At 49.5% G+C, this 17,338-nt stretch overlaps 1 protein-coding gene across 1 annotated transcript in view; it reads right to left on the reverse strand.

The window, feature by feature from the left end:
- Positions 1-17,338, reverse strand: part of HSDL2 (hydroxysteroid dehydrogenase like 2) — a 206,577-nt gene that overhangs the window by 58,595 nt on the left and 130,644 nt on the right. Inside the window, exon 8 of the mRNA XM_086962057.1 lies at positions 16,349-16,420. Coding sequence (XP_086818183.1) covers positions 16,349-16,420 — 72 coding nt within the window. The remainder of the gene's footprint in view (positions 1-16,348; positions 16,421-17,338) is intronic.

A 17,338-nucleotide genomic window follows, 5' to 3' on the forward strand; every position in this document is an offset into this window, starting at 1 on the left:
CGTGGAGGAAGTGTGGACACAGTTAAAGGCAGCATGTGGAGCGGAGGGTGCAGGGGAGGTAGAAGTAGCTAAAGCCCCCAATGATGATCGCTTGCCACTGATAAGATCTATTGAAAGTCTTTTCTCCACCATGGCAATTTCCTTCTCTAGAATTCCAGTAGCCCTTGAGATGAATGCATCAAGGGGGCCAGATACGACTCCCTTGGTGGTGTGGATTTGCACAGATCGTTCTTTGCCTGACCGTAGCGGCATTGCGAGGGGCGCGGATGGGAGAGTCTTACAAGAGTTTTAGACTATCTTAGCAGCACCAAAAAGCAGGAGATATAAGTGCAAAGGCCGCCGCCTACCTTGAGACCTTCCGATCGGAAAGGGGGGGTGGGCCTAGGCCGGACTCTGCCGGCCTCAAACGGCCCGGTTGTCGCCCCGGTCGTCGCCCCCGCAGCGGGTGCTCCACCCTATGTAAATAGGGGGAGGGCAGGGGGCGGTGCCGGCAGGGAGAGCAGCCACAGGTGATGCACGCAGGGACTCCTGGTCACTGGAGTCCCTGCTAGGCAGCTCGCAGCCCCGCCGAGGTCCAAGACTTGGTGATGAGAGCAGGCTCCCCTCTCCTTCCACACAGAGAGAGAGTCACGCGACGCAGCGGGACCCGCGCAGCGGGTCCGGCAAGGCGTAGCAGGGCAGCAGCAGGACACACGATGCTCCAAGCGCCGATTCCAAAGAGGTTTCCCACAAGGCAAGGGAAAAACTGGCCCTTTAATTCCGCTTGTCAGGGGCGGTGCCGGCAGGGAGAGCAGCCACAGGTGATGCACGCAGGGACTCCTGGTCACTGGAGTCCCTGCTAGGCAGCTCGCAGCCCCGCCGAGGTCCAAGACTTGGTGATGAGAGCAGGCTCCCCTCTCCTTCCACACAGAGAGAGTCACGCGACGCAGCGGGACCCACGCAGCGGGTCCGGCAAGGCGTAGCAGGGCAGCAGCAGGACACACGATGCTCCAAGCGCCGATTCCAAAGAGGTTTCCCACAAGGCAAGGGAAACACTGGCCCTTTAATTCCGCTTGTCAGGGGCGGTGCCGGCAGGGAGAGCAGCCACAGGTGATGCACGCAGGGACTCCTGGTCACTGGAGTCCCTGCTAGGCAGCTCGCAGCCCCGCCGAGGTCCAAGACTTGGTGAGGAGAGCAGGCTCCCCTCTCCTTCCACACAGAGATATTCACGAGACGCAGCGGGACCCGCGCAGCGGGTCCGGCAAGGCGTAGCAGGGCAGCAGCAGGACACAGGATGCTCCAAGCGCCGATTCCAAAGAGGTTTCCATATTAGAGTCATTATGTGTTGGTTCACATTCCAGCCAATCAGGCTGTAGCCTCCTCTAGAACCTTCTCCTCAGAAGCCCAAGTCCTCAGATTTTCGTAGCACAAAGTAAGTAAAAGTGCCTGAGGAGAAGAGAGCCTCTGAGGGGAGGATCGCATGTGAATCTATGAAAGACACGAATACTGGAGAACCAGTTTACAGTTAAGTAACTTTTGTTCTTCTCCAGTATTAGGGGTGTCTTTCATAGATTCACATGCTTGAATAAGAGTAGAAAGCAGTAAATCATCACATAAGTCATAAAGGTGATATACCAAAGCAAGTAAGGTAAACATATCAGTTAATATGCAATAAATACCAAAATATTAGAAAAAACCTTTATGACTGGGGGGGCGTGGCCAACTGCCGAGCATGGCGGCAGCTTGAGACGGGAGCTCCTCAAGGCTAACCGGCCCGCATCACAAATCCGTACAATAATCCGTTCCTACGCCCGCTCGAAGGAGCGACATCGACTCGGGAAACCGAGCGGCACAGCCAGATCCAGCCCCGGTGGTAATCGGCCGCCGGGAACTGCTTTATCCTGCGGCGACAAACAGCGGCCCGCACTTGCCTGGACGCACCGGCCTGGAGTGGCCAGTAAGCCCGGGCGGAAGCTCGTCCTCATCGGCGGGGGTGCAGTGGGCGCACCCGGCCACAAGCGTCCCTATCGCTGGAGGTACCGGCGCACGCCACCTGACCAGCGCCCGCCTCTGTGTGAACTGGAAGGGCGGTGGGGGCCCAGCATAACTGCAGGTATCGTCCGGAGACAGCACGGTCGCCAGTGACGGCGAAAAAATATTGGATCCCCGGGAGGCGCCATTTTGATAAGGTCAGGCGGCCAGGCGAACCATACAGGCGGCGGGGCTGCACACTCTACGCCGGGGAATTTGCTGCCCCCCCTATGCCACATATTGACCTGAATGACACTCTGATTTAGCGGGGGGCCAGTTTACGGTAGGAAAGCACCGTGTGGGACTTACAGTGGCACCCGCCCCCTGTGGCGCGCTATTACTAAGGCAACCCTATCCTAACGAACTTGCACCGTCACACGGGAGGATATAGGAGCGCCCCGCAGGGTGCCTCCTGTGCAAAATACCATTTAGGCGCTACAGGGAGCGTGCAGGGAAGGACTAGACAGAGCACTGAATTGCACAGGACCGCCTTGCAGGCCGGTGCGCCGATCAGCACAGCCACCAGCAACAGCTCGCCTGGACCCTGTGACGACTACACGGTACCCCTCGATCACAGTGGGGCACGCACTTGACCGCCTGGAGACCGGAGACATCACACACCTCCTACAACGAGACCTTCTGCTCCCTCCGCCAGCGCAACAATATGGCGGGCAAAGGCACGAGGAGTACATCGACCCAAGCAAAACTGGATAAATTTGCGTACAACCAGTCTGGGCACTCCCAGGGTGGCGGCCGCCACTCTGCTGGCACAGCCCCGGAGACGGGCGGGACCCCGAAGGTGACCTTAGAGGACGTCATGAAAACCCTTACCGACGTCCAGACGACAGTGGGCTCCATTTCCTCCGAGGTGACTCTCCTCCGAGCAGACTTCAAGAAAATGGCGGAAAGAGTGTCCCAGGTGGAGGTAGTCACGAAGTCGCTCATTGAAGACACCTCGGACCTGCAAGTCGCCATGGAACGCATGGAAAGAGTCACAAAACAGTTACAAGAGAAACTCGACGATCAGGAAGGGCGTTCCCGAAGAAACAACGTCCGAATCCTGGGCCTGCCGGAGTCGGAAGGTAAGGCCGCAATGGATCTATACATTGAGAACCTAATCAAAACTCAGCTAAAACCCAAGGCCCTGTCACAATTCTTCTCTGTGGAACGGGCACACCGGGTCCCGGGTGGAGCGGCTAAGTCGGGCGCTGCCCCGCGCCCGGTGCTGGCTAGACTGTTCAACTTTCGAGACAGGGACGCAATTCTGCAGGCGGCAAGGGTCTCCCCACCGGTAAAGATTCAAAACTCAACTTTGGCCTTTTTCCCGGACTACACGGCGGAGGTGGCTAGACGACGGAAATCGTTCACGGAAGTGAAGAAGGCGCTGCGAGACAAGGGCCTACCATACTCTATGCTGTTCCCCGCCAAATTGCGCATAGTGGCTGAAGGAAAAACTTGGTTTTTCGATACTCCGGAGGTAGCTAGAGAATGGCTTGATGGATGGAGACAAGTGGGGCAGCCCCAACGTCCACACAGGGAAAGGCAGCACCAGCGCAACGGAGGGCCGACAGATCATCCGTCCAACAGCCCCGCGAATGGGGGGGAGACAACGGAACTTGAATCAGATCTCGAAAGGGACCCGCTTGACTCCGGACAACCTGTGCGGGGCTGATTTGATTAGACTGCAGGTGGGACAACAAATTATAGCCCTTGGGGACTTGATGTCGATGGAGCTGAGTAGGGCGGGCATTGGCCGGTGCCTGTAGGGGTCTCACCAACCCCACGAGCAAGTAAGATGAACGGGGATGGGACAAAGCACTCTGCAAAGTTGGGGAAGCGGGCGGGAGTTCGTCCGTGGTGCAGGGGAGCAGGGAGGGGGCAGGGGGGGGGGGGGGGGGAGTTGTAATGTTATGGTTAACGTTCTTAGTCATCGTCACTTTAATATGGGCAGCAGAATCGCACCGAGCCATACAGTTATGGTGCCCTAACACAAGTCATTGCACATATGTCATAATCCACCTCCACACACCAATACCCCTAGATATCTACCTGGATGGCCCGACGAGATCGAAATGTACCCGCTGAGGGCGGCCAGCCAATGACAGGGGTGCCCCCTATAAAACTGCTCACTTGGAACGTTAGAGGCCTGGGGGATAAAATTAAAAGAGGCCTGGTCATACAATCCATCAAACGCCACGGGCCTGACTTGGTGATGCTGCAAGAAACACACCTGGCCGGGTCAACGTGCAAGGCGCTCGACAGGCGGGGGTATACCATGGCGGCGCATGCCGAATTCACTACAGGGTCCAGGGGCACTGGGATACTCCTCAAAAGGAACTCCTCCTTCATGGTTCAAAGTTGTAAGACGGACGACCAGGGTCGCTTTGCGGCGCTGTCCGGCCAATGGGAAGGGAAACCCCTCAACGTGGTGTCTGTGTACATCCCCCCGGCGCTACACTCTACGGCGCTGCCGGCGCTGGGCCAGTTCCTTCTTGACCTCCCTGAAGGTGACATGATCATTGGGGGGGGACTTTAATGCCATAACAGACCCCTTGTTAGACACCTTTCCCTTACGGGACCGCCGGAGGGGAACTTCCGCACTTCCTGGTTTTTTGACCGCGCTAGGCCTCACAGATGTATGGCGTCACCTGAACCCCACAGCGACTCAATACACACACTACTCGTCTACGCACGACACTCTCTCACGCATAGACTACTTTTTCTTTTTGGGGGTAGGACTGGGATCAGTAGATAAACTAGACATCCTGCCCAGGGGTATATCTGACCACTCCCCTGTGTCCCTCCATATTACGTCTAAAGACAGGAAGCGCACCAGGCTCTATCCAATTTATCCCAATTACCTCACCGTCCCCGCTATCCGGAAGAAGCTTAAAACGGCCACAGCGCACTATTTTGTAGAAAATGCAGGGACGGTTTCCTCACCAGCAATACTCTGGGAGGCATACAAGACAGTCCTGCGCGGCGCAGCTATAGCGGCTATTACAGGGCACAAGCGGGACTCGAGACAGGAACTGGCCCAGTTAGAACTGGCACTTGACACTGCGAATACCGCACACATGTCAAACCCTACCCCTGACACTACACATACGTTGCAGCTCAGACAACAGCAGCACCTGGCCCATCTCACGTCGATCACGAAAGGTCACTTGGCAAGCACAGCACACAGGATATATGATGTGGGTGACAAGGCCGGAAAGATGCTGGCCTGGTTGGACAAGCGGGGTGGCAGCAACAGAGGTATTCAGAGACTCTATACACAGGAGGGCCAGCTACTGACACACCCTGAGCAAATAGTGCGCACCCTGGCGCGCCATTATCAGGACATATACACACCGGTTAGGGCAGTCTCTGAGCAGGAGGCGTCGGCGTCACTCAACAACATCGCAATCCCCACACTCTCACAAGAGGCGCAACAAGAGCTAGACACGGACTTGTCAGAAACCGAAATACAGTTGGCAATACAGTCATTGCAGTCTGGCAAAGCGCTGGGACCCAATGGGATACCCGTGGAGTGGTACAAGGCATCGGCTCCATTGTTGAGCAAACCCCTGCTGGATATGTATGTTGAGAGTATGAGCAGGGCGGAGCTCCCTTTGGATCAACGCACGGCCACTATAGTCGCCATTCCTAAGCCGGCGAAGCCGCCGACGCTATGCGCCTCCTACCGACCCATCTCTCTGCTCAACGTGGACGCGAAAATCCTGGCGAAACTCCTGGCGAGTCGCCTGACCAAACACCTCCATACACTAATACACCCTGACCAGTCGGGATTCATGCCACATAGAAGCACGGCACTCAATCTACGTAGGGTACATGGAGTTATGGCACGTACACATCTACTCTCCGAACAGACAGTCATTCTGTCTCTAGATGCCAAAATGGCATTTGACCTGGTGGAATGGGAGTACCTGTTTGCTGTCCTGGCGCGTATGGGCTTTGGCCCGAAATACATCGCGTGGGTGAGGCTACTATACAGCTCGCCGATGGCGCAAGTGGTGGCAAACGGCCGCATTTCGCCAGCCTTCCCCCTGGGCCGCGGGACAAGACAAGGGTGCCCGCTGTCACCCCTACTCTTTGCACTAGTACTGGAGCCACTGGCTATCCTGCTTAGAGCAACACCACTGTTTCGGGGCATTGTCTGGGAGGAGGGTTGGGAGGACAAAGTCTCCCTGTATGCGGACGATATGTTAATCTACATGACTAATCCCAATGAGGGTATTCCTGCACTATTGGCCCTGTGCGACGAACACGGGAAGGCATCAGGATACACCTTGAACTGGTCCAAATCTATAATCTTCGTCCTCAGGGGCCCGGAGCCATCACTGCGGGACGACTGCCCCCTGCAATTAACGGCCGGCTCATTTAAATACCTGGGTATTTTCGTCACCACTAACGCGGCGGACTTCTACACCGAAAACTTGCTGCCGCCTTTGGCGCGTCTCCGTGCCGACATTAAATACTGGGCTACCCTGCCGCTCACCCTCCTGGGACGGGCGGCGCTATATAAAATGATGGCGCTCCCTAGATTTCTTTACGTGCTGGAGAACACCCCCTATGTGGTAGCCCCACGCTACTTCCAGCGAGTCGCTGCACTGGTGTCTGCTCTGCTGTGGAATAACGGCCCAGCCCGTATAGCACAGGACAAACTAGTAAAAAGCTGGTATGAAGGGGGAATTGCATTACCCAATCTTCAGTTGTACTACTGGGCGTCACAACTTAAAATAATCAATCATTGGATCCACATCCCGCGGGAAGACCCCGCTTACAAGGCAGACTGGTCACAGTTAGGAACGGACGGCATGCTCTCGGTGTTGTATACTCACCCCCAGGTTCGGAAATTGATTGGCCCGACATTACACACAGCGACCCTCTGGCACACGGCACAGGCTCGACTGGGTTGGAAGGGAAAAATCACATTGATGACGCCGTTATGGGACTCTAAATCGCTAGGGAACTTGAGATCCAGTAGGGGTTTCTCACGTTGGGACCAAATCGGTATTTCTGTGGTGGGCGACCTTTGGGACAAGGGATCAGTGGTAGAGCTCCCCCAATTACAACAGCAGTATGGTCTAGGGCCCACTGAGACGTATAGATATGTACAAATCCGACACGCACTGCTACACGCAATTCCACCTGGCACAACACTCCCGGACTCGTCCCCACTAGAAGACAGGTTACTGACAGACTTCATGGACCAGAAAGCAACCTCTCTTACATACAAAAAGCTAGTCAATAACCTCCCAGACCCCACACAGAAACTTAGGGAGAGATGGGTTGGAGAACTGGGTGACATGGACGACGCAGAATGGAATGAGGCGCTTGCATCACCAAAAGAAGTGGGTATATCGGCGAGGTTCAGGCTGGTACAGCTTAAAATTCTGCACCGCACGTACTACACCAGGACACTCCTACACAAGATTCAACGGGCGCCACACCCCTTCTGCCTGAGAGGGTGCGGGGAGGAGGGAACTCTACTCCACACACTGTGGGACTGCCCACTAATCCAAAATGTTTGGAGACAAGTCATGCGCACAGTCTCCCAGACCCTTGAGGTCTCACTTACACCTGAACCCCGTAAATGTTTGCTAAACGTTTGGGACCCTACTGACCTGAACAGGTACGAACAACTGTGGGCCACGTTGGCTATGACAGTGGCCAAGAGAGACATTGCACAAAAATGGGGTGCTCCGGAATTACCTACAGTGAATGGGTGGATTAGGAATATGGACCTTCTGATGGTGAAGGAGAGGGCGGTATACGTACTGCGGGCCAGCCCCCGAAAATGGAATAAAGTGTGGATGCCTTGGAATAAATACAGAGGGGAACCGTGCACACCCCTGCCGGAGAGTGACGACTTAGAGTCAGAGGAAGATGAGGACTAAAAGGGGGCGGACATGTATATTGCCCCAGGTTTGATGTTGGGGTGGAGTGGGAACTTGCTAATGCCATAAACTGTACGGACACTATGCAATGTGCAACAGTTAACTGTGTAGGGGTGCGACGCTATACTACGACGATGACGTTAGTTACGTTTTCAAGTTACAGAATTTCTGTTCTTACTGTTAGTTAAAAATTGGTAAAAACTGAATGCAATATCGTGAATGGGCAAATTGGGAATGGGTACAGGATGTGGTGTACTTATGATTGAAACTCTGTGCAAAATAGTTGCTCTTATTTACTGCATCTCCATAATGTGGCCTTAATCGCAAACACTGGACTATGGGTTTTTTCTATGCGTGGCTTCGATACGACTATGTACAGATATAGACCTATTGATCGTAATTGTTACTGTGAATAACTTCTCTGCCCTACTGTCAATAAAGTATTTATAAAAAAAAAAAAAAAAACCTTTATGACTGGAGGCGGGTAGCAACAGAGGCTCACCTTTATTGGAAAAGATTCTGCAGCAACGCTTGACCTACTGCCGCATCCGCGGCGTCTGTTGATTGCAGGCAGTAGTGTTTTGTAAAAGTATGGCTGCTCGACCAAGTAGCAGCTCTGCACATTTGTCTCAGGGGTACCCCCGCAAAAAGGGCAGCAGAAGTAGACACCGCTCTAGTTGAGTGGGCACGAACTGGAGCAGGAAGCGGCTTCCCAGCCCGTAGGTGGCAAAAAGATATGGTAGAGGATATCCACCTGGTTATGGTATGTTTGGTAACAGGTTGTCCTTTGCAAGTTGGGCCATACGCCACAAACAATTGATCTGACTTTGACAGTTGAAGTTCGCTGAATGTAAAATTTGAGACAACGTTTCACATCCAAGGAGTGCAATGACCGCTCAGCTGGAGTTTGCGGAGCTGGAAAGAAGGTCTTCAGGATTACAGGTTCGTTGAGATGAAAGTCACTGGGAACCTTCGGGATGAATTCAGGATTAGTTCACAATGTCACAGCCTCATTGGAGAATTGTAGAAAAGGAGGCTGTATGGTAAATGCCTGTAGGTCACTGACACGCCTAGAGGATGTAAAGGCGAGCAAGAGAGCAACTTTCCATGTGAGAAATTTTAGACTTGCAGAATGGATAGGCTCAAAAGGAGGTAGAAGCAGTTGAGACAAGACCCAATTTAAGCGCCAAGCAGGTGGAGGGCGACGGATAGGTGGAAACATCCTAAAAAGGCCCTAGTAAAATTGCTTAATGATTCTTGAAGAACATAGAGATGTAGAACCATCATGACGGAAGCGGGAAATCGCCGCCAGAAACACTTTAAGAGCCGAGTGTGAAAGTCCTGATCTCGCCAGGGATAAAAAGAAAGGCAAGATCTGTTCAGGTTTTGCAGTCATGGGGTCCAAATCTTTAGTGTGGCACCAGACACAGAAACGCTTCCACTTTAATTGATAGGTTTTAACGGTGGATGGAGAGCGAGAGCGCGCCAACACCTCTCTGCAGTCCTCGTCGATATTCAGACATGCAAATTCATTGTATTCAGGTTCCAGACATGGAGTTGGAGGTATGCCGGATCCGGGTGACAGATTTGTCCCTGCTTCATCGTGAGGAGGTGAGGTAGAGGATGAAGCGGTATCGGGTCGGACTGTGAAAAAAGGAGCAGGTCCGTGAACCATGGACGTCTCGGCCATTTGGGTGGAATCAGGATGATGTGGCAAGGTTGAAACCTCATCCTGTGTAACAGGTGAGGAATTAGAGGAAGTGGAGGGAAAGCGTAGATGAAGTCGTTCGACCAATTGATCGAAAAAGCATTTCCGCTCGACTCTCTGTGGGGATGCCGACTTGCAAAGCGTTGGCATTTCCTGTTGGTAGCAGTCGCGAAAAGATCCATCTGCGGCTGACCCCACCGCCGGAAGATGAAATCGACGGTTGGTTGGTTGAGTTCCCACTCGTGATTGTCTGACGACGCCCGGCTGAGTGAGTCCGCCAGAACATTGGCCACACCCAGCACATGGATGGCTGTGAGATCAATTTGATGTTGAATCGCCCAATCCCATATTTCTTGTGCCAGTTGTGAAAGTAGGAGAGACCTCGTGCCGCCCTGCTTGTTGAGGTAGTGCATGCTGGTGGGGTTGTCTGTCCTCACCAGCAGAGTGTGTCCCTGCACCAACCTCTGGAAGGACTTTAGGGCCAAGAAGATCAGCAAGAGTTCCAGGCGATTGATATGCCAAGTACGTTGGGTCGCCGTTCATTTTCCTTTTACAGACATGCCGTCGAGATGTGCGCCCCATCCCTCGAGAGACGCGTCTGTTGTAAGTGTCAGAGTCGGAGGTTTGTCTTGGAATGAACGGCCCGTAGATATGTTTGGAGGGTGAGCCCACCACTCCAGTGCTTTCTGGATGCGAGATGTTAGAAGGACTTTGTCCTCGAATAACCCTGACACCTGTTTCCACTGTTTGTCTAATTCCTCCTGTAGAGCCCTCTTGTGCAATCTGCAATTGGGGATGAGTTGGATGCACGAGGAAGCCATGCCAAGGAATGATTTGAACATTCGAACAGAAAAGTACAGTTTTGACTGTAGGAATTGCACCATCTTTACCATGCGGTCCTGTCTTTCTTGGGAAACAAACACTTTCCCCCGCCGAGAATCTAGTGAGGCTCCGAGAAAATCTCGCCTTTGCGACGGATGAAAGTGTGACTTCTGGCAATTGATTGAAAGCCCCAAGGTTTGGAAAAGGGAGACGCAGACCTGAGTGTGCTGCTTCGTCAGTTGAAAAGTCTTGGCCTTGATGAGGCAGTCGTACAGGTATGGATAAAATTGGACGCCTGACAGACGCAGGAAGGCAGCTACCGGGGCCAAGATCTTGGTAAAGACCCTCGGTGCTGATCGAAGGCCGAATGGTAGGACTTTGAATTGGAAGTGCAGCTGTCCGACTGAAGCGTAGATACTTCCTGTGTCTGGTGTGAATTGGCACATGGAAATATGCATCTTGGAGGTCGATTGTTGAAAAGAAATCCCCTGGATTGAGATAATTCAGAATTTGAAGCAGAGTTAACATCTGAAAAGTTTTCGAAATGATAAATTTGTTCAGGGCCTGTAAATCCAAAATTGGACGCCATTCCCCCGACTTTTTCTTGACTAAGAAGAATCGGGAATAAAACCCCTTGCCGCGTTGACCTTGGGGTACTACCTCGATGGCTCCTTTTTTGATCATCAATTTTACCTTGGCCAAAAGTTCTTTGAGATGGGGAGAGGGTGGCCCCGAAGGTGGACGAGTGGGAGGGAATTTTGTAAACTCCAGGGTATGTCCTTTGGAGATAACGTCCAGGACCCATGGTCGGAGTTGATTTCGGACCATTTGCAAAAGTACTTTGAGATAAGACCTCCAAGATTTACAGTCGGCAGAAGAAAGGAACTGAGACAGTCACTGCTTTTTATTCTTTGAGCCACCTCTATATGCTGTTTTTCGTTGGTATGGTCTGGTGGTGGACTGACGATTCTGGGATTGGTAGGAACCCCTCTCCCGATTATCGTTGTAGGTGTTGTACGAACGATATTGACCTGATCCTCGAAAAGTAGAGGAACCTCCGCCAATACCTTGTGCCCCCCGAAAGGGCAGTTTCTTGTACTGTAGGGTAGCTAAGGACTTTGCAGTGTCGGTGTCCTTTTTTATCGCCTGAAGGGCATCATCTACATGCTTGCCAAACAACGATTCCCCGTCGTACGGCAAGTCCAGGACTTTTACTTGTACCTCTGGACGGAAGGTGGTAGACTTCAACCAGCCTTGACGCCTCAAGACTGCAGCTCCAGCCAATTGACGAAAGCCCGTGGAGGAAATGTCGAGCGCGCATTCAATAATTTCGGATGAAATTATCTCTCCCTCCTGAATAATGGCCTGCGCTTCTGCACGGATGGCATCGGGTATTTGAGGAATCAGTGCGGCAATCTCGGACCACATCTGGAGGTCGTAACGGCCCAAAATAGCCAAGGTATTAGCCGTCCTCACAGTAGTAGCCACCATTGTTGTAAATTTTTTGCCTATAGAGTCCAACTTGCGGCCTTCCTGATCAGGAGGAGACGCGAGTGGTGTAGCAGGATTGCAGGATCTTTTCTGTGCTGCCTGAGTTATAACCGAATCTGCTTTCGGTTGTGACACCAAACAGGTCGGGGCAGACGTCGGAGCCTTATATTTCTTGTCCTATCTGGGCAAGACCGCAGGTACCGAATTTGGATGTTCCATTAATTTAAGGCCCTCCTGCCAAATATAATCAATGATTGGTATGGTGTGGGATTGCCTTTGTGATAGGTCCTTAAAATCATACAAGAAGCATTCACTTTCATGTTGCTGTTTTTCGATAGTGAGATGAAAACGCTTTGCAGCACGGACCATCAAATTATGGAAATTTGCAATGTCCACTGGAGGCGATGGTAGAGGTGAGGTAGGCAGAGTGGAAGGTGTTTGAGCCCTGTAATTATCACACTCATTCATATCGACGTCATTGTCGTCGTCATCAGTGTTGCGAGGATCAGGATCCTCGTTGTCGGTGTCAGGACGAGTACCCCCCGGTGACGCGGGTGGAACAGGTGCAGGAGCTTGAGGAAGTTGAGGTTGAGGCTGTGGGAGGAAGTTGTGGAGCTGGAGAGGTAGGTGTAGATGGAGGGAACCTGCAGTTATAGTCCTATAGCATGTGCTGCAAGTTCATGACCAAAGATAATGATATTTGCGTAACCGGCTCCAAAGTAACTGGTTCTGATTCCTGAACAGGAAAAAATTAGTTCCCATCTTCGACGTTTTCCTCTTCATCACCCTCATCACTATACTCCTGGCACTTAATGTGCAAATCAGATGGACTAGATGCCTGTCCGAATTGTTGTTCCACCTCTGACTCATTTCCGGATTCTTCCTCACCAGACTGAAACAATTGGTCTGGAAGACGAGTTCCACTTCTCACTGGACTCAGTTGAATGAGGGGTACTGTCCTCAAAGAAGAAGCAGTAACCACTGTAAAAGTGGTAGCTGTGGCCAAAGTTCGATGAGACGTCAACGAACCAGTTGACGTAAATGCAGCAGTCTTAGAATCAACCTGAGGCGTCTGCGTCATCGCCATAGATGTAAATCGACGCTGAAATTGAAGGCTTTTTCTTCGTCGACGAAGATTTCTTTTCCGTCGATGGAGCCGTCGACGAGATTGGAGCCTTGCTCGTCGACGATGATGTAGACGTCGACGGAATGACAGCCGTCGACGAAGATATGATGGTCGTCGACGGATGCGCCGTCGACGAGACAGCCGTCGACGATGATGGGCCCGTCGACGACCTGCTTTTAGATGACTTGATCTTCGTCAACGGGGTTCGCGTCAACGAGGGAAGCGTCGACGATGACTTCTTCGTCGACGGTTTTGATTTGTCACTCGTCGACGAGATCTTCACAATAGAAGAAATGGGTCTCACCTCCTGGGCTGTCGTCGACGAGGTGATCGTCGTCGACGTAGCACTGGTTGACATAGTACATGTCGTCGTCGACGTAGAGACTACAGTCACTGACTTCGTCATCGCTGAAGACGTCGACAGACGCGTCGACGAGCCCGTCGACGAGCCAATGCCAGATTTAACAGTGGAAGGCAAGGCTTTGGGCGCAGACGTCCGAGAACCAGGTCCCATAGACGTGCCCTGAAGCGAATCCTGTGGGGAAACAATCCTTTAGGACTCCAACAGTCTACTTTTCTTCAGAAAAGGAGATGGAACCTCAGTTTCAGACCCACGCTTCGGAGAGGATTTTGAAACAGATGACAAACTTTCTACCTCAGAAACCACAGACTCTGAAGTCTTCAACTTCTGTAGCCACAGAAGGAGACGGGCCTCTCTATCCCTCAGAGTCTTGGGAGGAAAAGTGTGACAGTACTTACAGTTTTTTACTTTGTGGTCTGGGTAGAGACAGTAAATGCATTTACTGTGTGGATCCTCAAGGAAAAGGTGCAGTTTACCACAAGAAGGGCAGGCTTTAAATAAGGATTTCCTATTTGAAGACATTTTCTGAAGAAAAAACAGCTAGAGTTGAAGAAAAAACTGAGCAGAGCTCAGGGAGACTCCCTTCACACGACGTGCGGTAGAAAATCTGAGGACTTGGGCTTCTGAGGAGAAGGTTCTAAAAGAGGCTACAGCCTGATTGGCTGGAATGTGAACCAACACATAATGATTCTAATATGCTACTAAAGTGAGTTCTCCCTTAGGCTTTTCAATGGGCCTATTATGTTCTATGGTACTTTTAAAATTTACATTTCTATTACTTTATATGTATGTATATTTTTATTTATGATATTTTTCATGTATACATGCATATGTTACTGCTATTTTATGTACCGTGGGACTCCCACTTCGACGACGGGTAATATTCAAGCATGTGAATCTATGAAAGACACCCCTAATACTGGAGAAATTAGGTATTACTATGGCTAAGTTTGAGAAAAAAAGTTTATTCAAATCAAGAGGTGTTCCAGAAATACTTTACAATGTATAGATATTCTCACGTACAGTTCTGTGTCAAATTGATGAATTCTTGGGCCAGCTATGCAAAGCCATTCTCCAAATAATATTGCTGTGATTCGTAAAATCACAGGGTGTGCAGCTGCAAAATGGCTTTTTGGTAGATATTAAACCCATCTTGTTAATTGAAAAAGCAGTTTGGGCTTCTAAACTAAGTTTACTAACCCATACCAAATAACATCTATGGAGGGTTATTAAAGGTATTCCCTCCTATTTACGATTCAGTATGATTTGTATCAATGGTCTGCAACTGCAATTGTAGGTGCAAACCATTGATCAGTTACTGACACCACAAAGGAGGTGGTAACGTTTGCAAAAGGGAAGGTGTTCCTTTGAGACACTTATTCCTATGTGAGTGGTGTGGGCAGACTAAGGAGGAGCAGGAAGTGGTCTGGGAATAACTACCTGGCCCTCCCAGGGTTTTCCCGAACAAGAAACCTTTTTTTAATGCAATATCGTCTGTGAGAATGCAAGACAGGGATGTTGCTCTGCTGTTCTTCGCAAGCCGTTCTTTTTTTATAGCCATTATATGCGCTTTACAAATACACGTTATGCTGTGTTATAGACATCTGTCTAATTAATATTCATTCAGCTGTCTTTCTACGATCCCTCTGACTAGAGATATTAGGATACATCCAATTGTTAGATAGGTTGTAACACAAAACTAAAGATTAGGCACAAATAGGTTGTGAGAAATTTCAAACTGCTTTTTGCGACCAGTCTACTAGCACATTGTGCTCTTTATAATCTACTGTATATAGTATTCCACCAAGTACTTTAACCGAGGCGTTGGAAAGCGTCAGATGCAGACTGCATGTCTCTTCTTTCTGAGCAAGCCTACTTTAAGTCACATACATGTCAGCCTGGATTTCTATTATTGTATTTCTGCCAACAGCCCTCATTTAAGAAAAAAACCAAATCACAACCTCTTTCTTTGAAAGTCATACCTACAACCTAAACAATACCAAACTTCCTATATTTTATCTATTAACCCCACCAACCATCAGCATAACCTTAATTTTAATCAGCACAAAGAAACCGGAGTAAATGTATTGGCTGGTTTTCTTGAGAGCACAAGAACAATCCCAATGACTACTGGATTAATCATTAACCTTGGGATCTGGAGGAGCGTGATGCCCAGCGTAAAGAACATCAATGCCTCGTCAAGAGTAGTAATAGCTATATAAATGTAATTGGTTGTTTGTTTCATAGTTAGAAAATTAATAAAAGAAACCACATATGAATGCAATCACAATACAATATCTCTGGTATAGTATTTTAGAAGTTAGGCTGGAATTTGTCTGTTTCATTGTCGCTATAATCTTTAGGAAGGATAACGTTTGGTTCATTAAATGTTGACCTTTCAGGTACACACATCCTTCCAGTATAATAGGAGAGGGTGAAGCAAGTTATTTCTTTTTACCGTATTATATACTTCCATCATTGTTCCAGAAAAGGTTGGTAATGGTTTACACGGTTGATAATGAATGTTGGGTTTTCACTTGAGAGATGGGATTCATGCGGTGTTTGACTGTTTTAACAAGCGTTTGTGTGGTTTACTCCTTCCTTTACCTGGATTTTGAAGAATTCGGGCATGGCAATATTAGATTTGAGTTCTTTGATTTTTTTCATGCCATCACAGAATCTGGAGTTAAAAACAACCAGTCTCTTGCTTTTTTCACATTTTTGTGACTTTTTTTGCTGGAATTCAGAACTTTGTTTTGTCATTCTAAGGGGAGTTGGACTTACACACTCATAAATAGTACAGACTTTACCTGATTCAAACTTCTAAAATAAAATGTAGTCACTGTATATTTAGTAGCATACACGAACAAGTCTGGGGATTTATCTTTATACATACATGCAGAGAAACCCAAGCATAGCTTTCTTACCATGTTTTTCTATTGTATCGGTCAATGCATCTGGATCTTCATCTAAGAAGAAATCTGGAAGAAGTGGATGACCTGAGAGAAAAAAACATAGGAAATGTTTATGGCTCATAACACAGTGAATGCAACTCTGCAATGGACCATTTTGTAAATAAGCGTTGTCTCAAACACATGAAGCTGCTCCGCATTAGCACCCTCTTTGTTGTGAAGTGCTTGGAGAGCTTGGCCTACGAAAGAAAGCAATTGAGCAGCACCTGGTCCACGCGTTATAGACGTTTTTATTTTATGTATTAAACACATTTTTTAAAATTATTTAAATTAAACTGCACCCAAAAAAAATCTATACATTGTAAATAAAACTCAATAAGAGCTGGCCTCACTTTCAAAAAGATGCTGGGCTGCATAATACAACTATGCTACTCTCACATTCCTACCCTAATTTTCTCCTGTTAGACACTCCCCTTGTTTAACCCTCAGTTGCACTGGGCTATTCTATGGCATCCTTCGGGACTGGACTTTTCAAGTCTGTCAACAACCGCCCTTTAACACCTTGGCTGCTTTGAGTTTTCCCCTCCAATGCTGAGCTTTGATGTTTCCCCATTGTTCATGACTAGCTCAGCTCGTCATAAGCACAGCTCAACCGTGCCTCATGACGAGCTGAGCTCGTCATGAGCAGCGAAGGGGTTAAGAAGACTTTTTTTATGCATCACTTTGTTTGATGGCAACCTTGACTTAAATAGCGCTCGAGCCTATGTGCAGCTTTGCCTTGAACAGTGATTACACCAGATATGCCAAAGTTAACCTTCAAATTGTTTTATTTTACTGCTTTGCCTATTGATGTTATTGCATCAGTTTGTACAGCAATTGTCAAATTGTTACACTTTATGCTTCTTCACTCATGATTGTATACTGCACTCAAACTATGTTCACCATATGCCTCCCCCTGTAATAACACATCTTATTACAATGATTTGTAAGTAAATACACATTTGC

The sequence above is a fragment of the Lissotriton vulgaris genome, chromosome 3_1 (assembly GCF_964263255.1).
Source record: "Lissotriton vulgaris chromosome 3_1, aLisVul1.2, whole genome shotgun sequence".
Classification (NCBI taxonomy): Eukaryota; Metazoa; Chordata; class Amphibia; order Caudata; family Salamandridae; genus Lissotriton; species Lissotriton vulgaris.